Source organism: Protopterus annectens, chromosome 1.part2, assembly GCF_019279795.1.
Source record: "Protopterus annectens isolate FY-2018-M chromosome 1.part2, PAN1.0, whole genome shotgun sequence".
Classification (NCBI taxonomy): domain Eukaryota; kingdom Metazoa; phylum Chordata; order Ceratodontiformes; family Protopteridae; genus Protopterus; species Protopterus annectens.
The window spans coordinates 694,669,706-694,694,146 of NC_056727.1; the positions used below are offsets into that span (position 1 = coordinate 694,669,706).

The following is a 24,441-nucleotide window of genomic DNA, read 5'->3' on the forward strand; positions in this document are numbered from 1 at the left end:
CTAGGGTATTCTGTGAACGAAATAAAGTCCAGTCTAGTACCCTCTCAAGACATGTGCTTTCTGGGTGTGAGACTGAATACAGCAGCCCAGATGGCCTTTTTAACCCCGGACAAACAAAAGAATCTTTCCAGTTACTTCCATCATCTATCTCTTCAGTCCGGGCTGACTGCAAGGACAGTCCTTCAAGCCTTAGGGTTCATGGCATCTTGTATTCTGGTGCTTCCCAATGCCAAACTGCATATGAGGAAGCTACAATGGTATCTCAAAATCTGTGGACACAGCACTGCCAGGATTTGGACACTGTCATTCAAATAATACCTTGCATTCAAAAGGAATTTTTGTGGTGGGCTCAGGAATGTCACCTAAACAAGGGACTCTGTGACCCGGCCAGAGGCAAGTCAGATTCTAACGACAGATGCCTCAGATGTTGCTTGGGGAGCTCATCTAAATGGAAAGTGGATACAAGACAAGTGGCCTGCCAGACTACAGCATCTACATATCAACATGAAAGAGATGTTAGCAGTTCAGTTTGCATTAATTGCTTTCAAGGAGTTACTTCATCCAGGGCAGGTGTTGATTCTAACAGACAACACAACTGTCATGTGGTACATCAACAAACAAGGGGGAACACATTCTTACCCATTGTGCAGACAAGCAATGATTTTATGGGAGACTGCGCTCACTCTGCAACTAACTCTTCAGGCAAGGTTTCTGCCGGGAGCACAGAACTCCTTAGCAGATGTATTAAGCAGACAAATCATGGATCCCCACGAGTGGAAACTGGATCTTCATGTATTTCAAAAATTGACAGTGTCATGGGGAACTCCAGACATAGATCTGTTCGCTTCTCCACTAAACCACCTGCTGCCAAAGTTTTGCACAAAGGGATTTCATCACACAGCTTGGAAAGTGGATGCTCTTTCTTTCAGTTGGAAAAATCTTCATGTGTATGCCTTTCCACCTCTGCCTCTTCTTCCAAAGGTGCTTCTAAAGGTCAGACAAGACAAGCCAAGGATGATTTTAATAGCTCCAGATTGGCCTCGGCAGCACTGGTACCCATTACTGAGGAGTCTGGTAAGGAAGCCTCCATGGCCTTTACCCTTGATTCCACACCTGTTGTCTCAGAGGGCGGTCATCTGCTCAATGTCAAGCTTCACTCTCTACATCTAACAGCCTGGCATATTCTGTTTTGAAAGACAGCAGGTCTCAGCTTCCTCAACAAGTTTTAAATGTGATTATGGAAGCCAGAAGACCTAGTACAAGGAAAGTGCATGAGAAAAATGGAAGAGATTTTTGTTTTGGAGTGCAGCAAACAATTTGGAGATTGCTGAGCCAAATTTGACTGTGGCTCTTCAATATCTTACTGAGTTACTGGACAAAGGTTTGTCTTTCTCTTCCATTAAGATTCATGCTGCAGCAGTTTCAGCTCACTATGATTGTGACCCACCATTGTTTTCGCATCCTTTGTTCAAGCAATTTCTTAGAGGGCAAAGAATATAAGACCCAGAGCTCCTACTCCTGCTTGGGATCTCAATTTTGTGTTGGAGAAACTTACTCTACAACCTTTTGAGCCTCGGCTACTGCTGAATTGAAATACTTGTCATGGAAGACTGCTTTTTGTTGGCCATTACTTCTGCAAGAAGGGTTTCTGAGTTGCAGGCCCTTATGGCAGTGGAGCCTTTTTGATTTTTCATAAGGATAGGGTATCTTCATTACTAATCCTTCCTTTATGCCTAAGGTGGTTTCTAGTGTGGCTTTAAACCAAACTATTCATTTGCCTACCTTTTATGCAGATCCCCAAAATAAAGGGGAAAAGATTTTGCACACTTTAGATGTACACAGGCTATTGCGTTATTATTTGAGCAGGACTAAGGATTTTAGGCAGTCTCAGCAGTTGTTTGTTTCTTTTGCTTTGAGTTCAAAGGGCAAGCCTGTGTCAAAACAAACTATTTCTAGGTGGATTGGGTGTTGCATTACATTTTGTTATTCCCATCATGGCAAGGAGATTCCAGCTGGGATTAGGCCTCATTCCACTAGGGCTACTGCCACTTCCACAGCATTTCTAAGGGGGGTGGCAACTAAGGATATTTTGGAGGCAGCTACTTGGAGTTCAGTGCATACTTTCTCTAAGCATTATCACCTTCCTCTCTACTCTAAGTCTAGGGCTGGTTTTGCCACAGCTATTTTGCAAGGCATGTTGTCAGTTCCTGCTTCCTTATGATTTGCCAGCCTCCCTTACCTCTGCTTTGGGATTCTACCCAATAGTTAGGACTGCAGCAATGTGGAATGAAGAACATAGTACAGTTTTGTACCTACCATAAATGTAGATGTTCGAGGATCCACATTGCTTACCCTCCCTCCTTCCCCTCTGTGTTTAGGGGTGGTTGTGTAGGTGAGGTTATATTCTGCTAATTGTGTATATATTGTATATATATATTTTTTGGTGCAGGTATTTTGGGAGTTTTTGTTTTTGGCCTTATCTTTTCAGGGTCTTCTGACATCTGGGGCAAGAAAAGACTGAGGATATGACGTCGGTCATGCGCATTAGTACCCTGTCAGTCTAATGCGCCCTGACCGACCCCAGCCATATACTTTGGTATTCGGGCCGACTGGACAGCGGACTACCCAATAGTTAGGACTGCAGCAATGTGGATCCTCGAACATCTACATTTATGGTAGGTACAAAACTGTACTTTTGGTGTTAAAGTGGAGGAGGTACTAAAGAAAATGGAGGAAAAAGCGAAATCTATGCAAACAGTTAAAGATTTCTTGTAAGTGCAGCCTCCACGCTTCAGCAGAAACTGGCCTTCAAAAAATTGGTCCTTTCCAGCCATGGACAGACCGCAAAGGGGTAGATACAGACGCCCAAGGGGTAGAGGACAACCTCAAGGATCTTACAGAGCTAGGCAGTGGCAAGCACCAGCCCCAAGAGGTGGAGAAGATGGACCACAGTCATTTAGAAAACAGACACAATGACTTTCCTCTATGCCTGCCAAACAAAGCAATAATGGCAGCACCTTTGGGCAGAAAACTGGCCTTATTTTCAAAAAACTGGCACATTGTTACAAAGGACAAATGGATTCTGGATATTATAGACAGAGGCTACAGGTTCCACTTTCACACTCTTCCAAAAATGAGAGGCATGCCAAATCTGCCACAAAATCAATGGGCAGAGGCACAAAAACAAATTTCCGCTCTCATGGATATGAAAGCAATTCAAGAGGTACCTGCAAAAGAACAAGGTCAAGGTTTTTATTCAAGACTATTTCTGGTACCAAGGAAGGACAAAGATTGGAGACCCATCTTAGACCTACCTATTCTAAACACATATCTAGAGGTACCAAAATTCAAGATGCTCACATTACAGCAGCTTCTTCCCATGCTGGGCAAGGAGTCTTGGCTGGTAACGTTGGACCTCAAGGAGGCATACCTGCATGTCCCTATCAGACAAGATTGCAGAATATACCTCAGATTTCTTGCAGGTTCAACCCATTATCAATTCTCTGCATTGCCGTTTCGCTTATCTACTGCGCCCAGAGTGTTTACAAAATGCCTGGCATCAGTAATTGCTTTCTGCAGACAATGAGGAATACAAATTTACCCATATCTGGACGACTGCCTAATCCAAGCGGACAGCAAGAATATTCTATTGCAGCATCTGGCGTTTGTAATAAAACTGTTAAACTGCCAGGGGTACACAGTGAACAAAAAGAAATCAAAACTAATACCCTCTCAACAGATAATTTTCCTGGGTGCCAGCTTAAATACAACGGCCCAGATGGCTTACCTCACGCCAGACAAACAAGGGCAGCTGTCTCAATACTTCAACAAAATGGCAACTTTCCAGGCTAACTGCAAGGAAAATCCTGCAGGCTCTGGGGTTCATGGCATCTTGCATCCTACTAATACCATTTGCAAAGCTGCATATGAGGAAACTACAATAGTACCTAAAAAACTTATGGTCTCAACACAGCCACAGCTTGGAAACAATTTTACCACTCATTCCATGCCTTCAAAAGGAATTTTTGTGGTTGGCTCAAGCATGCCAAAGAAACACGGGTCTCCCTTTCTGTATACCACAAGCAAGTCAAATCATCACAACAGACGCCTCAGACTACGCCTGGGGAGCACACATGGCAGATCAGTGCATCCAGGGAAAATGGTCCCAAAAAGAGATGCACCTACACATCAACCAAAAGGAGATGCTAGCTGTGCAAAATGCTCTTATGACCTTCAAGGACCTACTGCATCCGGGCCAGCTATTAATAAGGACAGACAACACCACAGTCATGTGGTACATAAACAAACAGGGAGGGACGCATTCATACCCCCTGTGCAGACAAGCTATGACCCTGTGGAACACAGCATTGGAATTACAAGTTCAACTGCAGGCACAATTCCTGCCAGGGAAGGAAAACACACTGGCAGACAACTTAAGCAGAATTATGACAGACCCACACGAATGGAAGTTGCATCCTCAAGTCTTCTCAAAGATAACTCAAGTATGGGGACAGCCAGACATAGATCTATTTGCTACCCACAGAAATTACCAGTTGGAAAAATTCTGCTCAAGGACCTATCATCCACAGGCCTGGAAAGTGGACGCACTCTCTTTCAATTGGACAGCATTGACAGTCTATGCCTTCCCTCCTCTACCTCTACTGACCAAAGTCCTATTAAAACCAGAGCAGAGAGGCCACAAATGATTCTCATTGCTCCAGACTGGCCACGACAGCACTGGTATCCTCTCCTAAAGAGCCTGTCACACTCACCACCATGGATCCTACCTCAAGTTCCTCTTCTGTTGTCCCAGCACAACTACAAGACCCTTCACAGCCAGCTCAGAACTCTAAATCTAGCTGCATGGAAAATACCTTAATTTGCCAACAGACTCCCCTCTCCAAAGAGGTACAGGATGTCATCTTGGAGGCCAGGAGACCCTCTACTAGAAAAACCTACTCCGCCAAATGGAAACAATTTTGTTCCTGGAATCAAGCAAAGGGCCAGAATCCTTGGGTAATAAATATACCTCAGATTTTACAGTACCTAGCTGAGATGTTAAACAATGGCCTTTCCTTCTTTTCCATCAAGATCCACGCTTCAGCCATTTCAGCACAATACAATACGGATCCTCCTTTATTCTCACATCCTCTATTAAGGCAGTTCCTCAGTGGGGCAAAAAATATAAAACCCCCACGGAAACCACCAGCTCCAGCTTGGGACCTCAACTTCGTATTGGAGAAGCTGACACTGCCTCCTTTTGAGCTGGCTTCTTCAGCAGAGCTACAATACTTGTCGTGGAAAACAGCCTTGCTTCTGGCTATTACCTCAGCACGCAGGGTTTCGGAGCTACAGGCCCTCATGGCTGTGCAACCATTCATTATTTTCCATCAGGACAGGGTTTCCTTACGAACCAACCCTACCTTCATGCCAAAGGTAGTATCCAGTGTGGCTTTGAATCAGACTATTCATTTACCTACCTTTTATCCAAATCCACAGAACAAAGAGGAGAGGCTACTACACTCCTTGGACATTCACAGGCAACTTCGTTATTACTTGGACAGAACAAAGTCATTCAGGAAATCTGAGCAGCTCTTGGTGTCCTATGCTACAGGTGCTCAAGGAAAGGCTATTTCCAAACAGACTATTTCAAAATGGATAGCCCACTGCATACGCTTTTGTTATTAATTTCATGGAAAATCAGTGCCTGCATACATTAGATCCCACTCCACCAGGGCTACAGCTACCTCAGCAGCTTTCCTCAGGGAGGTCCCTACCAAGGACATTTTGGAAGCAGCTATTTGGAGTTCAGTGCACACTTTCACCAAGCACTACCACCTTCCACTATACTCAAAATCTAGAGCGGGCTTTGCCACAGCAGTCTTGCAGGGCATTCTAGCCCCTCCTAATTCCACTTAGTACCAGCCACCCTTACTTAGCTTTGGGATTCTACCCAAGTGTGATGACTGCAGCTGTATGCACGATGAACATAGTACAGTTTTGTACCTACCATAAATGTAGATGTTAGAGTGCTCATACAGCTGCAGTCCAGGTTACCCTCCCTCCATCCCCTCTTAGGACAGGGCTTATGACAAACACCTTTAACATGCAACCTGTTTGGGGTATTCCTTCATGGTGTATTTGCTTACAACTACTGTTTTGATTTATTTACCTATGTATGTTTGCATAACATCATGTATTGCCTTCCTTTCTGGGGGCACCTGACATCTGGGGCAAGAAAACTGAAGAAAATGGCGTCGGCTGCCTCTTTTATACCCCTGCCACACTGACGTCAGGGAGGAAGCGACGACAACCGACGCCGGACCTAGACTTTGGAATTCAGCCAACCGAGGACCCGCCTAACGGCAGGATAACCCAAGTGTGATGACTGCAGCTGTATGAGCACTCGAACATCTGCATTTATGGTAGGTACAAAACTGTACTTTTTCTTTAATGTGTTCTAGTTTTTAGGAAGGTATCTCACTTCAGATGGAAAAAAATTAAGGTTTGAAATAACAGGTTTCCCCATTTACTGCCAGTGTCTCAAGATGTCAAGTTAAGCAAGTTCCCCCATTCCACACTTAAAAACACGTTCTGTGTTCCTTTTTCTCAGCCTTTGCCCTGACAACAGAAAGCATCGGGAAGCAAAAAGCCAAAGCAGTATACCCTATCTGACTCCTTACAAAGTGATCGGGAAAGGTAGTAGACTGTTAAACACTATCTTGGTGGATTTTTTATTTATTTTTTGGTTTGTAAAACGAGTATGGGTTTTCAAACGTTGCTTGCGATTTTTGGCTAGCTAATGCGTTGGAGGATTAGACGTCTGATAGGAAACAAAGACAATCAAGGGAATTTTCGAGTAGAAAACAGCGGCAGTACTGCAAAATCATTTAAACATCTGATTAACCTCTCTAATATAATTGATCCATAAAGTGAGACTGGCATTGGGGGGATGAAAGGAAGTTAGCAGATGCAAAAGATTGTGCAGTACTGCTGTTTTCTACTTAAAAAAAAAAAAAAAAAAGTCTCCCTTGATTGTCTTTGCTTCCCATCAGACGTTCTTCTGATGCACGTAAAAGGGCACAGAGACTGCAGCTAGTTTCTCCAGTCAAGCTACCGCAGAGTCGATGAAGAAGCAGCGGAAGAAAATGGTGACAGCTTTACCAAGCCCTCTGTTTACAACCCAGCCTTACATCACACCTTAAAAATGTTTGAACTTTCTTGTAAAACACATATCAGACAGACCTTACAAGGTAAGACCAAATGTCCATTCTTCAATTTTATGTCAATTATCGCAGCATGAAAATGTGGTTGCGATAATACGCAAGTACCTTTGTCTGTACAGTGAAAGGCTTTCTCTTATGTTTCCTTGTTCTCTGAGTTTTGGTTGTGTAATATTATATCACTATAAACTACTCTATTTGATTCAGGTTTTTATTTTGTTGTTAGATTAATGAAGTTGCCAAAAACAGAGATGGAGTAACCCAGGTGACAAACAGCAGTGCAGAAAGTTTCCTTTTTCTTAACTGTGGTGTTACATTTACTTCTATGACCATTGTGGTAATTTTGTTTGTACAGGACAGATAGACCTGAGATGGACGTAATTCAATTAATTGTAAAATTAATTGCAAAAAACACATGGTCATACCTGGGCATAAAGTTAACATTACTCTTTTTTTTTCCCCCTGTTTGTCTTCATAGTTGTTTTTTTGCATCTTCCTCCACTGCCAGGAAATTCCATTGACCTTTTTAATCCCTTTCTAGTAGCTGGCATCCTCCATCCACGTTCTTTAGTATGTGTTTTACCTTTTATAGGTGAAAATAGCCATTCGGCATCATTGCAGTGGCCACTCAGACTGAAAGTTGAGGACCAAATGTTAAAAGGGGCTCTGCCTCGGGTGCTTTTTTCATTTCATATATCTAGCACCCCTTCCTTCTCCTGAGGCTGTGCATGTGCAGTGATGCTATTGGGCCACAATCTGTACCATACCATGTAGGCCTCTCATCATAGCAGTTGATTTACCCATTCTTGATGGAATGTATCTAAGGGAGATCCATGTGTAAAGAGTCCTGCATCATCCATCCAGGCAAGGGCAGCGGATCATCAGATTCTCACTCATCCCTCATCTGGCTGTGTCAACCAGTTCATAAGTCAGTCCTAACTAAGTAGTGAAGTGGATGAATGCCTTTCCCCAAATTATTTCTGGAGCCAGTATTGTTTCTCCTGAGATGGAACTTACTGACATAAGCTATGGAAATTGTGGTCTTGTATACTAAGAACAGCAGGAACAATACAACTACACACACATCAAGTTTGTGTCTGACAGAGCAGTAGTAAGGTACTTATGTTTTCTACCTTAATGGCAGAAATAACATGGGCCCAAGGTAAGATCTGTTTATCAGAGGGGCATGCTTGGAAGGGAACAGATGATTTTCTGAAACAGCCTTAAATGGGACCTTGATTTCTGGGTAACAGAGATTAATACAAAGGTGGTGATGAGTTTAATTTCTTTCTGTATTTCCTTTGTGCACAATAGACTGAATTTAAGAATTGTATTCAGCTGTTTTGTTTATGATCCAGAATTTTGCAGCTTTTTCACTGCCCCTTTGTTTGGATCCATGATGATTGAAAATATAGTTGAGCATAACATCTGAATAATTAAAATGTTGGAACATAATATTTGAATTATTAACATTTTTATTTTTTATTTACATTATCAAACATATTTTTTGTTCAAAAGAAAGAAAGAAAAAACAGTAGGCATTTCCCATTTCTTACCCAGAGGGCAGCACCCATTGTGCTCCCAAATGCTTAGTTAGTTAACATAAAAATGAGTCTTGGTATTTAAATTTATGACTTCTTGTGTTGGAGTTTGTATTTTCCAAGTCATTGATATGACCACAGAACTAAACAAGAATGCAGAACTGTTTAATAAATTAAATGTCTATTTTCCCTTCCAGTTTTGGCTACTGCTTGTGGCATTAATGTGAAAAAGTGTAGAGTGGGCCGAGTACCAATAAAGTAACTAATACCTTTGAACTGTAAAAGTGATTATTTTAAAATTTATGAGGGGAATTTTTCCATTATATAAGCAGAGAGGAAAATAAGTTATTAAATAATGTCATATTCTGGTACAGCTTAAATGTTTCATGCTACAAGTATTTCTTGACTGATAAAAGAATGACTCCTCCTTGTTGGTATTAATAACTGTTATTCTTTTATTTATTTGCAGCCACTGCCATAGAAACTTTGTTCACTTGTGAAACATGTCGACAGCTAGCAATTCAGTGCCATCTAGAATGTGGTTACATCTTTTTATATTTCTACGAGTATAAGAAGGCAAAGGAGCGTTTCAACACAGCCAAGAACCTAACCAAACTGCAGATTTCATTGACAGGTGAGTCTGTACATTATTGTTTCTGTAACTCGAATTTACCATGGCTGAGGGAAAAAAACTGAACTGGCAACATTCAAGGCTGAGCTATTATGTCACAGAGCTATAATCCGTACTTCTAAAAGTAGAACAGAAATAAAGGAAGGAACTGTAATTATCAAACAGGAATTTAAATATGCTTATTTATTGTGTTTTCGTCAGAGATCAAATTAATTCTACTTAGATTGTTAGCTGAAATTGTTAGAACTGTGCTGACTTAAGCTTGGTTTAGAAGCGAGTACTGTAAGAAGTCATCAATGGAAGGAAAGTTCAGTGCTCTTCAGGATGTTGTCCCACTTAGAGTGGGAGAGTTGGTAGAAGGTGGTGTAGTATTGTTGAAACAGAGCACCTTAGTATAGTGACTATGTTGATCTGAAGACATATGGCTATTAGAATTTAAAAACATAATTTTAGAATTAGAATAAAAAAAAAAAAGTAAATAAAAAATAAAACTGTCTACATGCTTCAGATCCATGATAGCTGGTTCTTCCTAAAACAAGATTAATAACAAGCTACTTTTTAACACTGCCACTTTTGAGCCACAAGTGGATTTGGTATTGATCTATGGCCTTTAGTGTGTGTGTGTGTGTGTGTGTGTGTGTGTGTGTGTGTGTGTGTTTGATTTGTATAAATTTGCAAATGTGTATATATTGGTAACAAACAGGTGAAATAAACGAGAAACTTCACCAGCCCTTGCAAATGTGAGCAGAGTACATTTATGGTGCAAACCATTTCCAAGGTTCTAAGTTGTCTGTAGTGCCTTCAGCACACATTGTACTGTTTACGAGTATAAATGTAGGTGGATATAGAGTAAGTACTCAGACTGGTACTCTGCCTTGGTAGAGGTTAGTTAAACCGTCACTTGAAGGTCCTTAAAAAAAAATGACTGGCATTTCAGTCTGTTGGCCAAGTCTTGGAAGACCTACTTTAAATGTCTGTATCTAAGGTTGGCCAGTTGGTTAAAAAGAGAAGTTGCTTGACTGAGGCACAGTTGTTACCTTAGCTCCCGACCTTTAAATTTTTTTTAACAGGATTCCTGCACCATAAATCACTACCTGTCATCTTTTTTTCTCTTTCCCAGTACAGCACCTAGAAATGGATGTTAAATGTTCTGGTCAACAGGAACAATTTGGGTAATTACCTCAGGTGACCCTACTTACTACTTTGTGCAATAGTTTGAAGTCTGCTTCTGCTACTGACAACAGTCACTTTGGCTGCTTCTGTCCTGGGATAATGCAGTCCATCCTGTTCATTCCTAAACCTGCATAGTACCCTTAGGACTTGGTCACAGACCCCAGAACTTCAAAACCAGAGAAAAGTTTTGTACATAAACTAGATGGAAATAGACAATTTAGATACTAAATTAACAGAGCTAAGTCTATTAGAAATTAGCAGCCAGAGGGAAGGAGCCAGAGTTTTTGAAGCTGACCAGTTGTTGCTGCTTATACAGGAGGCAAGCCACATAGCGACAGACTACTGCAGCAGTGTAGAATTTGAACATGTACTGTTATGGTAAGGTCTTGCACAACTGTACTGTCCTGACCTTGTCCTAGACCACACTTCCATTTCAGTGGAAGAAGAGGGGAACAGGGGAAGGATCTACGTCCAGCTTTCTACATTGATGGAGGAAAAAAACATGGGATGCTGGTACCACCTTTTCCATGTTGATCAGATGGAACTTACGGTCAACTAAACTAGCCTTATCTTGGGGAGTGACCTTTTAAATTACCTTTTTACAGACCGGTGAAACTCTGGGCTGAGGACCCATCTCCTAGGACCTCACCAGGGACCAGGTGATCTTTCTTGTCCCATTTAAGGAGTGGCAGCTGGTCTCTTCCATGTCAGGACTTGCTACTTGTAGCTTAGCCATCAAACAGACATTTGATGCCTGTTGGGGTTAGAATTGCGGGAGCACACCTTTAGATAATATAGTCTAATGCCATTGCTGGCCTTAGTGCAGGCCTGTTCCCAACTATTGCTGTCTTTGACTGGCAAATGTCTGGTTCTGGGTGTCTGTAGTCTGGAGCATGTCATGTGTGTGCACTTCTTCATGAACTAACATACACAAGTTGATTTCTGCATTAAAAGTCCAATGTTACTACTTCTGCATCTAGAGGAGAAGGATATACATGTGTTCCTTTACTTGGTTGACTGGCTTCTGGAGGCCACAAGGATGTCTCTGCAGTGAGCATTCCCTTATTTGCAATTCCTAGTTACCTTAAAGTGGAGAAATTACTGATAGACTCACACTTCAAGAATTTTTATTTGAAGGTTGACATTCTCCATGAGTTTTCATTCTTGCTTTGGCAGAGGGACTGGAGGCTTATGGCCTTGGCTGACTGGGTGAAGACACAGTGTTCGGTCCTGTATTTTCTGGGCTTGTTGTTTGCCATTATTTTTAAGAATGGTAGAGTTGTGGAAGACTAGACTGTGAGTTGTCTTTGGCTCCAGAGCCATCACATTGCTCACAGAGCTGCATCAAGTGTCATACCGTGTTACTTGGCCATGGAGTGTTGGAACTTCCTCCAGCCCCTTGGTGGGTTTTCAATTTTTTTAACTGAATTTGTCACAGATTCTAATAACAGACACTTCACTTGTGAGGTTGAATGCTCAGCTCGGTTTCCAAACAGTGCAAGGTGTTGGTTTCAGGGAAGATATACAGCTGATTGTGTTGCCCCCTCTCTAGAGGGACCACATACCTTGGAAATTAAATTTCTTCTGGGTTGTTTCCCCTACCCAGTCAGACAAGACAGTTCATTGAGCAGTATGAAGCCTGTAATGCGACAAAAATTCATACCACCTTTTCAGGGTAGTGATACTCATCTGGCAGTGAGCCATAGACAAGGACGTCACCCCTCAGTGGTTAACATTTTCAGAGAAGTGATTGATCTGGCAGATACTCTTGAGGCACATCTGTAGATGTGTTCTGGAGCTGCAGGTCTCAGAGAGCATATTTTATGTAAGTCATCTTGTGATGAGGTAGTCAGGAGATTAGTGTTTTTTATATGCAGGAACACACAGTCCTTCCTCTTTTCTCCTCAGTGGATCAGGGCAGGGTGGCGTGAAGTGGTAGAGCAGTTGATTACGATTGTGGTGCATTCCGTCTTCAGTGGCACAAAATATTTCCATGTGCATTTCCACTGATTCAACAACTCATTGGAGAGCTCATAAGGGAAAGTCAAAAAGGTATTTTTGTCAGTAGATAGTGGCCAGGAAGGGCATGGTTTCAGATAGCCAAATTTAATTTAGGGCATGATTTTTTATTTAGGCCCAGTAATAGCTCAGGTTTGCCAGTCAGAGTCTCAGAGCTGGAGATGAGTAGAAGGTCCTCCACTCAACAGATCAAAGAAGTTCTCACTTTGTGCAGAATGGCACCCATCACTGCTCCAGTCTTCAGTTTTGGGTGATTTATGACCTATCTCAGACACCTGCATTAGATGGACTTCATTTATTCCACTGTTAATGATTTTATTTATTTATTTAACATTTGTTTACTGGGAAACTCCAAATTGGTACAAAGCCAATTTTCAGTGGAGACCTGGGGAGAAACTCCTCCAGATGCAGTCTTTGTAATGTGGGAGGAAACCGGAGTACCCTGAAAAAACCCACATGAATGCAGGGAGGACATGCAGACTGCATAGAAGGCACTCCAGCCAAGAATTGAACCATAGAATCTCTTGCTGTGAGGTGAGAACGCTACTGTTGCACCAGTGCGCCGTCCACATTGGTGTATGCATGTACTAGTTCTTTTTGGGCCTTATGATGTTGTGCGTACCAGGATTATGGCACACCACTTGCTGGAGAAACTATTCCTTAAAGGAGTTCTGAACATCAGTCCTCATTTGAAGGAACACTTTTTACCATGGTCTTACACTTTATGCTTGACAGCCTTGCAAGAAGTCATTTGCACCTGCATGCTTTGCTGCATGAAAGTTCATTTCTTGTTTTTCTCTTCATGGCCATTATCTCTGTACACAAGTTCTCAGAGCTTCATGCCATTATGTGTAGGGAACCGTATCTGGTCTTTCACAATGATTTAATTGTTCTCTAGGATTTTCTCACATTTCCTCCTGAAAGTAGTTGTCATATTGCTGTTGAACTTGTCATCTTTCTGCTTCATTTGCTGGGATAGAAAGTAGAAGAAAATCTTGCACATTCATTTATGTCTGCCACGGTTTGTCTTAATGGATACACAAATTTAGGAAGATGGGATTGTTCATTTTCTTTGCTTTGGGGGAGAAATTCTTATTGTTGCCAAACAGACATATTCAAAGTGGACTGGCAGCTACATTCTGTAGCCAACAAGCAGCCAGTCACTCGTTAGTTAATGGTATGGTCAAAACTAACTCCACTAGGGGGGATAGAGGTTACCTCCCATGCTTGCTTCTAAAATGTTTCTCTTGCAGACGTAGCATCATCAGTTGGTCTTTGCTTTGATTCAGAAAATAGGGTGGTCTTTGATGAAACAGTGCTCTGAGACTTTGCTTTTGTGGTCGTCCAGTTGTTTTTACCCTGATAATTTATTGTTCAAGATTTTTCCCAACCAGGTGCCCATCATGGGGTTTCCATGGTGTCCCATAGACTAATCAAGTACATAGTTAGATTGTCAATTGTTTATTGTGTGGTATCCATTGATGAGTTGCAGATATGCTCACTTCATCTCAGTCCTCTGTGTTTGATGGATTTACTGTATTCAGCCTGTACTGCTGGGAGTAAATTGAGCAGGCATATACTTGGGTATTACTTTTTAACAGTGTATGTGTGTCAGATCGTCATCATCGTCCCTCTTTTTCCCATTTTTACATGGGGGTGGATGTCATCAGAATTAGCCAATGTGACCAAATTACCTAGAGCTAGAATGCATTTATTTCTTAGTTTGTGGAAGTGTGCTCACTAGAACTGGCAGGCTTTGTTCTGAATACACATGTATTCAGCATGTTAGTTTCCACTGTGTGATTCCTTAAACCTCTTGTATTAGAGGCACATGGGATATATGCAAATGACCCTTTAAGGACATCAGGTATTTCAGATATATGGCAGTTCTGAATGCCCATGATGTTTTTCTTTTAGCCTGAATTTGTCCATAGCAGCCATAAAAAGAAAAAAGTCATGGGCATAAAGAATTGCCATATAGCTGAAACACCTGATGGCCTTAAAGGGTCATTTGCATATATCCCATGTGCCTCTAATACAAAAGGTTTAAGGAATCCCACAGTGGAAATTCTAGCTTGGCTAGATTTTTCTTGTAGTTTTTACTAATTGGTTTGTCTGCGAGACCTTTTTACTCATTGTTTTAATGTACTCAGCATGGATGAACAGGTGTCGACAAACATGGGATCTTACAAGTGTTTTGTCAGGTTCTGATTGGTGAAGCTGAGCTTGAACAAGTTCTCATAAAGAAGGATTAATTTGTAGATTTAACTGACATGTATCTGTTTTTCCATCTGAATCACTATAGTGGTTTCCCTTGTACTTTTGATAAACCTATTTGACTGTCCTATTTGTCTTGGTTCTAAGCTTTGCTACCATGAAAGTGTGAGATTTGGCTCTTTTCTCCTTTCGTGATTTTGAACAGGGTGGAATTGTAGGTTAGTACTGGATGGTTATCCATATCTTGATAAAGAAAGTCATCTTTTCTTCTCTAACCTGTTTGCAACCCCCCCCCCCCCTCCAGGGACCTGAATTATTTGACTGATTTACTGTCATATCCGAAATGGAAAGCATCTTGCTTGTTGGACCTCAACAAGCAAGGCTGACATTACTTCTGCATTTCAGGCTCTTAGCTGTAAATGATCTGGTCTTTTGTTAGAAGTGGTATTTAAGTACTCAGGCTACCCTTTATTTCTTCTGATAAATGTTTATTTTTGTAGTCCTTAACTGATCTGTTCACCTTCTGATCATCTCCCTTGAAGCTGAGAGTATGAGGAGTATATATTCTCCTGTTCTAGAGATGTTCTTTGCCATTTCTGATTTTTTATAGCAAGGTGTGCATATCCCTGCAAATGTGGGGCTGGAGAGACGTTGGGGAGCCATGCAAGAGGGGCACATGCTGGATATTCTTAAGTACATACTTAGAATTTGATGGCCTTTCCAAAGATCAGCTTTTACCACTGAGTATTCAGTTCCTTTTAATTTTCCTTTTCTTCCTGCCTGCTGAAGTTAGCAGTCATCCTCTCACTCTTAACACGTCGTCCTGTATCGTACAAACGTAATTGAAATAAATGGTGGAACTCTAGTAATGAGCCCTAATTTGCTAGCTTGAGTCTGAGTTGATTATTTGGCAGATTGCTGAGAAGTCATAATATTTTGGTGTGTGACTTCTAATTTTCGAAAATAAGCACGTTTAGAGTGCCTGAAATGTACATCCCCCTCCCAATCATCTGGTATCGCCATGAAGTACAGTAAAAGTTTGCTTTTAAATAAATGCTATAAAAATACATTAGATCTACTATGCATACAAAGGACTACTTTACTGTTGTAGTGTTTTACTGTCACTTCTGTGTTATTGTACTCTTGTGTGTCTGGTTAGTTTTTGACTTCAGGCTGAGACTGAAATTGGTCTGAATTGCTGAGTGCTCAATCCCATTAACAAACTCAAATAAATAAACTCGTTGCCTTTTTAAGCCATTCATTGCAAGGTGGTGGTCACTGTGGTGCTCTGCCACCATCTGTTCAGTAATGATTTATTTGTGTATCCTATTTCTGTTTGCTCAACAGGGTCTGTAATGAAGTCACCAGTAGGGCCACTTACATGACCTTCTTTATTAACATGCTAGTTGTTATTTTCTGTTCTGTTTATACTTCATACTTTGTATATTACTTATTTCCATGGTCCAAAGTACAGATAGCGCATACAAGAATTTTATTACCATTGAGGTGAGGGTGAGAGAAGGTATGAACACATAAGGATGCATTGGCAAGTGATCTACATAAGTGGAGGCCATTTGGGAAGTTGTAAAGTTCCAGTATACATGTTGTGCCATACTAGGCTGGCAGTGAGGTTAACAGTTTAAGGTTTGTTGCGTTACTTTTTCATAACAGTTGTTAGGCACATAGTTTTGTTTGTTAAGGTTTGCTGTTCTCTGTAAAGCTGTGCTTTGGTCAGAGGAATGTCTAGATTTTCTGACATCTTTTTAAATAAGTTTTATGCTTCTGGAATATTGATTGATACATCAGAAGAAGGTAATGGTGCAGGAACTTTAATTTTTAGTAATTTAATTTTTGTCTGTTACAATTACAAATACCCTGGAAGTTATCATTTGTATGTTTACATTTCCAGGATGAGTGTAAACTGTGAAGAAGTTTTGCAGTTTAATCTCAAGAAAGACTACAGTAGTTTTGTGAATAGGTTACTAATGAAGGTTTATCTACCCCACCACTATTTTTTTATTTTTAGTTTAGTTTTATTTGTTTTGTGGTGCAACTCTCTCGCTCATATGCAGGAAATGAAAAACAAAAAATGTTCTTGGGCACAGAGCCTAAGCTTAATTTGCCAGTAATTACAGCCCTCTAACCTACAACAAACAAGGATTGTACAGGTGACCACCTTCAAATACCTAGGAGTTTCTCTTGATCTCACCTCGAGACCCATTCACATAACAGCAAAAAATGCACTCTCTACTTTGACTGTCACAGAATGTGTTACCATACCCCGAGGTATTGTGGTACAGTGGTTATGCTGCACATCCTGTAGCACTAAACAAGCCAATTTTATGCTTTCATTTTGCTAACAGTAAAAGTATATCCGATTTTACTGGACATGGATTTTGGTATAAGACGCACTCTATTGGTGGTACTTTGGATTAATTTTGAGGTAAGATCTAATGGTGATAGTATTTTCAGAGGTGATGCAGCACACGGCACCATGATGGTTTATTTATAAAACTTTCTGACACAGAGAAAGTATAGCTTTTAGTCTCGACCTCTGATTACTGTCTTTTTGAAGTCTGTTTGATAGTACTCCAGGCTTTTGCCAAATGTGACATTTTAGACTTGACCTACATGTCTTTGGACATGCACATGTTATTGCAGCACCACTCCAACCAGTGTTCAGTATAAAGGAGGAGAAGCTTTTGCTTCAGACCTTTTTTGAAACAACACACAATGGAATCAGTTAAACAGATGTTTTGGCTTCCAGTACTTAAATGCTACAGGAATTGTCAAAACTAATTGTGTTTTCTATAGAAAACAAACCAGGATAGACCAGTGCAGTTAAAAAAAAAAAAAAAAAAAAAAAAAAAAAAAGAGAGAGATTTTGATAAAAAAAAAAAAAAAAAAAAGCAAGTTTGGCATGGCAGCAGAGTAAGCGGAAGGGAGAGAATATCCTTCCTATCCAGGAACCCCCAAGCAGTATTGACTGTTCATCACTCCTCCTCTCCCCTTCATGTTCTTCTTCCCCTTGAGTGGTCAACAGACTGAACCTTCAGAAGGACACTTGGTTGTGTGTGATGTCCAGCTGATGGGTAACGGCTGGACATCAGGGTTATTCCTTTTTAAAAAAATAAGAGCTAAAAGCTTAATGGAAATGTATGGCTAGGCATCTACAGATCCTCCCAGATCACTGGCCTAGAAAGTACCTATAGGATTCTCCTAGTTCTGTTGGGTAAAACAGATCCTCTCTAGAAATAGTGAAACAGCTGCTATGTTGTATAGAATGTTCCCATTGACCAAGAAGGGAAGGCATTCTACTCTTGCTTATTTCTGGTAGCAGAGAAAGACTGTGGAGATTGCTCCTATATATCTGTCCAAGCTGAACACAATTTATATTGTGAAAAATTCAAACTGCTATCCCTAGAGGGTCTTCTTCACTTGACATTGATCAGCACTTTGCTAGCCACTGTGGACCTGAAAGACGCCTACCTGCATATTACAATCCATCAGAACACCTGATGCTGTCTCAAGTACATACAGGGAACAAATATTTCCACTTTTCCTCTGATTTCTTTAGGCTTTCTAATACACTCAGACTGAAATACCTGACCTTGCAGTTGAGGACAAGGAAGATCCATGTTTATCTATACCTGATTGACTGTCTTATCCAGCTGCCTGCCAACAAAAAGTGGAAAAGGTGCATTCATTTATGGCCCCCACTCTCAAAAGTCTTTGGTTCCGCCTTGGTCGTCAGGACTCCAACCTGGAGGCAGAGGTAAAGAAGGACTTCTTGTGTGCTTTACTGGACACAGAGATGTCAGCTCTCCCATCCCAAGAAAGGAGCCTTAGTTTTGAAATGCTTCTTTGTATACCTTAGTGAGACTTTGGACCTCTAGGCCAAAGAGATGTTAAGGGGTTTAGATCATATGTCCACATCTGTCGTAGCCTGTTTACATATGAGAAGGATTCAGTGTGGTATCTGAGGGGTCTGTCAGTGAAACACAACAATCCCTTCTCTTAGTAGGGCCCACTGAGCCCAGAAAGAAAGAATGTTTCTGCTAAGCTGCTTGAATAGATATTAAATCAAGCTTGAACAGCATAAAACACTCAACCACCACTGCTGGAACTTGCAAAACTTTTAATATAAAAATAATAAAAGCCAGTGAAAGAAGATAAGAGCTTTCATGGCTGATAGGTGGTTCTTCAGACCATAAAACAACAATGAAAGTTCTTCAATACTTAAAATACAACTGACCAATCAAAAATCAAACAAGTCATATGTCTCCTACTACAGATGAGGTAACCTGAGCTGCATGGTCTGGTTTAACGTTATCCATCACATCACTTTAGAACTCCACAGCACGCATATTCTTTAACGAGTGAAAAAGGAACTCTGTTGTTACCACAGCACCACATACTCTTTAGTTAAAATGGAACTCTGTTGTTACCACAGCACCACATACTCTCTAACTAGTGAAAAAGGAACACTGTCCTAAGGGTGGAGCATAAGTACTTTCAGACCTATTCCATTTAAAGATAAGTTAAAGGATAAAAGTGGTGCTTGTTTTGCAAGAGGCCAGAACAGCCAGTACAAGGAAGTCATACCTGACATAGTGGAAATTATTTCTTTGTGTGGTGCATTTCCTGTAATATTGCACTGAGAATTATACCAAGCCACATATATTACAATACCTGGCTGGACTGCTAAAAGTGCATGTTCTCTTGTTCTGTGTTTCCATCAAGGCGCACTTTTCAGCAATTTTAAAGTGATTGCCAATGAATCATCTTCCCCTGCCTTCACAGAATCTAGTCAAACAGTTCCTGAAATGGGTTCTTATAAAACAACCTAGTAAATAGCGCCCCATCTTTGCAACTTAAAATTTGTTCTTCAGAGATTGATAGTTACCCTCATTTGAACCCAGCTTTCCTTTCACCACTGAAGTTTCTTTCTTGGAAAGCATTGTTTCTAATTGCAGTTACCTTGGAGAGTAGGGCTCGAAACTTCAGATTGTGATGTGCAGTGAGCCTTTTACTGTCTTACACAAAGATGAGGTCAGTCTTAAGAATAACCCATCATTCATGCCTAAAGTGATGTGATGGATAACGTTAAACCAGACCATGCAGCCACTAACTTTGTTTTCAGAGCTGCAAAACAATGTGTAACAAACCTACACCTGTTAGATGCTCACAGCAGCTTTGATATTGCTTTTAGATATGGATTCAAGGCTAAACTGAAGGAACATCTATTAAAAGAAACTGCCTGTAATTGCTTTCGCAACACTAGATAAGTTGCTGTAAGCTTTTAGACTTATTGTAAGTGGAGTATTTACAAGTACTACATATAGGTATCCCTCTGCTAAGAGAGCGCCATCCTATAAATGATGTAAACATTGTACATATTTCCATATTGCTTGGGATATTGAGAACATTGTTTCTTGCTACCCCTTTTCTACTTTTGATATGCATTTTTGTTGTTATATATGATGTATTTTCACTTTTGTTATGTTATTTTATTTTATTTATTTATTTCATTTTGTATTACATACTTCTCTGGAGCTCAGGTCATGGCTGAAAATGGTCAGTTGAGCAGTCCAGTTACCTGGTTACTAAATTTCAAATACATAAATATTGTATTATTGTGACCTTTTGTTTACTTATTGCCAGGGTGGGCTGGTTCCAAGGTCTGTAAGTTGACCATATGTAAATGTATGACTACCAGCATTGTCTGTTACGGTGAGTCTTCTAACAAAAAGCGGGACACAGTATTTGGGATGCATTCCATAAGGTTAATAGCTAGAACTGTAGCATTCCTTAAGAATATTTTAGCTCATGACATTTATGATGCAGCCATTTGGACCTCTGTCCATGTGTTATCCGTGGATTAGAAATGAGACTTTCAGTCCAAAAGCAGAGTGGGTTCTCCAACGTTCTGAAGGGCTTGCTGTAATTTCCCTGGAGTAAGAAGGATGACCAAGACTATGATTCCTACACTGAACGTAGGGAAGTTTTATGTGCAAGTTGTTTTTATAATAGATGTTTGAGTAGATCACCATTGCAGTACAGGTTCCTGCCCCCTTGTCCCCTATACCATATGTTCGAGTAGATCACCATTGCAGTACAGGTTCCTGCCCTCTTGTCCCCTATACCATAGATACAAAAAGTATAAGTGCAGCCATCTATGTAAAGCTTGAATTACACGAGAACAGAACAATGAGCCCCAATGAAAATGCCTAAAGAAGCTATAAGGGAAGGTGGAAAGTGACCTTAGGACTATTTTGCAGGAAGACTTTGGCTAGATTTTTGCATGTTTAGTGATTAGGCATTTTGGCAGCATGAAAGAGAAGAAAGGGATAAAGTAACTGTGGAAGTGGCATACATGTAGGTGAGCATTTTGGAAATGACAGCCATCTAGAGGAAATGGAATAGCAGTCTATTAGCTTGTTTGCATTTAGTCAAGTGATGTGAGACATGGCATTTCCTGCAATAGATGACTCAGGAGGAGGACCTAACATTTTATGCATTAATGATGAAAGGATTGTTTTATGCCAGTCTTTAGGAATTTCTGTGTAGCTTGATCAGCAGAAGGTTATGATAAGTGAATAGGGAGCAGACAACTGTAGTCAGTTTGAGGGGAATGATTTAAATCCATGTCAAATTCTGAGCAAAGAAAGCTGTTGGGATTGAATGCTTTGACATATTTGTGGAGCATGGTCAGTAAAACTAGATGCAGGATACTGTTAAATACAGCAGTAATTAAACGGGTAGTAACTGCAGCTGTAGAAACTGTTTTACCTTCTGTATAGGCCTTTTAAGTCATTAGCTTTCAGGGGATGGACATAACAGAAACGTTTGAATAAACTAGGTGAGTTTTCAAGATACATGAAAGTTATTCTTTTTAATGTCCAAACTACATGGGCTACAACACACACATGTGCCTGTAAGTGCGCACCCACACTTACACAGTCCAGGGCCTAAACTCCCACAAAAGCTCATAATATTGCCTAGGCTATATTGTCTAGTCATCTCTGTTCCAGATATTGTATTTAGTGTGTTTAATGTCATCTCCATGAGCTGCAACTTGTGAATACTTTTTTTTTTACTATTGACAAAGTTCTCTTTCAACTTGTCATATCTTTACAAATATTTACACTATGTATGCATAGGTTCAACTGTACAAACTTTAATTTTTACATAATATGTTGTTCTTCTGTATTAGGTTTTATTAAAACTTTATTAAACAGTAACTATATTATGTCAGTGTGGAGGGTTTTACCCTGTGCCTCCTCTGAAAATGGGATATTATACCAGTTGGGTTTTCCTGCTAAACAAGCATCAAATAAATAAAGTAAAATTGCTGCTGCAGAAGCAGATACAGCTGAAAATGTTTACAAAGTTATTGCTAGAATAAAAGCTCCTTACAAGACAGATGCTACTGAGTTTCATGAACATGTGGAAATGGGTGAAAAATAGGAGGGTGACGTGATTACATAGAAGGGCTGGGAAGATGAGCAGGCCTAATCTTATGTAAAATTGAATCCTATGCCAGGGCTCAGAGGTGCTCCCCTTTCTCTGGAGCACAAGTTGCCCACTCTCTAGTGTGTGTTTCCAACTCCCCAACTCCCTCAGCACTGCTTTAGTTCTTTATGATGATGTGTATTTTCTTGGTCTTCTGGTGCACTCACTCATGGACAACCAGATTTTTGACCTTTGTACATGTAATCTAGATTGTCCAGAGTCCCAGGAGCACTGGATGTAGTCTCCCTCTTGTCCACCACCTATAAGTGCATGAACTTTCCACTTCTGAAAATGTAGAGTGACATTTTTTCAGCTGGGCTTCAAACTTGGCTGCTGAGTCATTCAGAATATTTGTTTACTTTAAGTAATAGTCTTAGAGTGTTTTGTTTGTACTTATAGACTCACAGTCAAAGGAATGAAATTCTAAATTGCACTCATGGTACAGTGTAAGCCAGACCAAGTGTCCTAAATTGATGCTGCATTCCTAAGGACACTAAGTTTTCCATTGTCTTCTACTTCACTTTGTGCAAAGAACTTTGAGATAATAAATTGTGCATCACTGAGTTTGAGGTGGTGATAGTTCTAAATTCAGAATACTTTGGCCTCCTGAAACTCTTAGGGATTTTAATTTTGAGCATGCTGTTGTAGAGATCTCTATCCTTCAAGTGAATTTAATGAGCATTTTTTGAGGGATAGTTTGGGAAGAAAGAGCTGGATGTACTGCATTGCAAGCCAGAGGGGCATGGACATCTGAATAATGCATATTCTCCGAGAAGAATCTAAAGGCAGGATGACTCAGGAATCTATAATGTTACATACTTGTTGCCTTATGGATTAACAAGTCCCACTAACTGACTCTGTTTAAGTAGCTAGCATTTGAATTCCCAAACATTTCAACTTAGTAAAACTGTTTTGATTGACACAGCCTGTAGCAACCATGGAGAAAGACAAGAGTTCAGGGCTAACATTTCATGTTTGTTTTCATTTTTCAACCCAGGAAGTCCTAGAAATATTTAATTATTTCAGAAAACGAAATCGTGTCCCTCTTGGAGTCAGACAGGTAAACGAGAATAATGCACTTACAAAAGTAAGAATTGTCCATACCCACTTAGAACCCCAGCAAATTGCTTTGCCTCACTGCCTAGGCGAGATTTTTTAGGATACAAGTCAAACATTACTAGGAATCATGGATGACTCTCCCTTGCACCCTTAGATATTAATCGAAAAGAAGGTTTTAGTAAGAAAACAATTCTACCTTACTTGCACTCTTGCTTCTGATTGTCAGATTTATGGTGTCAAAATAAATTGCAAAGAAAGATACATTTCTCAAGGTTTCAAACTAGAAAGACAATGCCACCCTTTCGGAAACTGTTTTGTGCACTGACCCTGGGGACCAGCAGGGAAGACTTATCTTTACTGAATCAAGAAAAGAATATGTTTAATGCTGTCTTGCATCATTTGGACTTAGGCAAATTAATTTACAGTGATAGAGGTGAAGCAGAAGGTAATGGGGACAAAATGCAAGGCAAGTATAGTTGTGGATAAAGTGTAATCATGACTCAGTATGGGTCTGTGCAAGAATGAAAGTATTAATTATATCTGTGGATGCCTGTTATGTGATCTGAGTAGAGGGTCTGTTTTTTTACCTCTGAATGACTGGGAGGAGGAAGGGAATTAACTGATGAGAAAAAGTGCGGTAAGGTTTGACTTGCAACCCACCTGGGTCAGCAGCTTTCTGTTTTGCCTCATTATTAGTGGAATTGCAATTTAACTAATATTTATGTGCCTTATTGTCAGCACCAGATTCCTCAGAACCATAATGTGTTTCCAGCGTATCTGGCCTTCTGGGATCTTAACAGAATATTAGTTCTTTGAAGAATGTTATCCTGAATTCTAGCTTTACCCTAAATGGTAAGGCACTTTACCTTCACTCATCTGTTTATTCTCACTGAACCTAAAGTGAAGATAGCTGCTTCTGCTGTGTGTGTAGAACTACACTACTCTGCCTTCTTTATATCCTCTGTACGCCATTAGTGGTTTTCTAAGTACTACACTTGAGGGTGTTCTGCAGGTGCGATTGTTGCTCTGGAATCACTGGGTTGATTACTGATATCTTTGGATC

At 40.4% G+C, this 24,441-nt stretch overlaps 1 protein-coding gene across 2 annotated transcripts in view; it reads left to right on the plus strand.

Annotated features, from left to right (window-relative positions):
- TTC27 (tetratricopeptide repeat domain 27) overlaps window positions 1-24,441 on the plus strand; it is a 2,723,583-nt gene that overhangs the window by 533,782 nt on the left and 2,165,360 nt on the right. For both annotated transcript variants that reach the window (XM_044058498.1, XM_044058490.1), the window contains one exon: window positions 9,234-9,398. In XM_044058498.1, coding sequence (XP_043914433.1) covers window positions 9,234-9,398 — 165 coding nt within the window. The remainder of the gene's footprint in view (window positions 1-9,233; window positions 9,399-24,441) is intronic.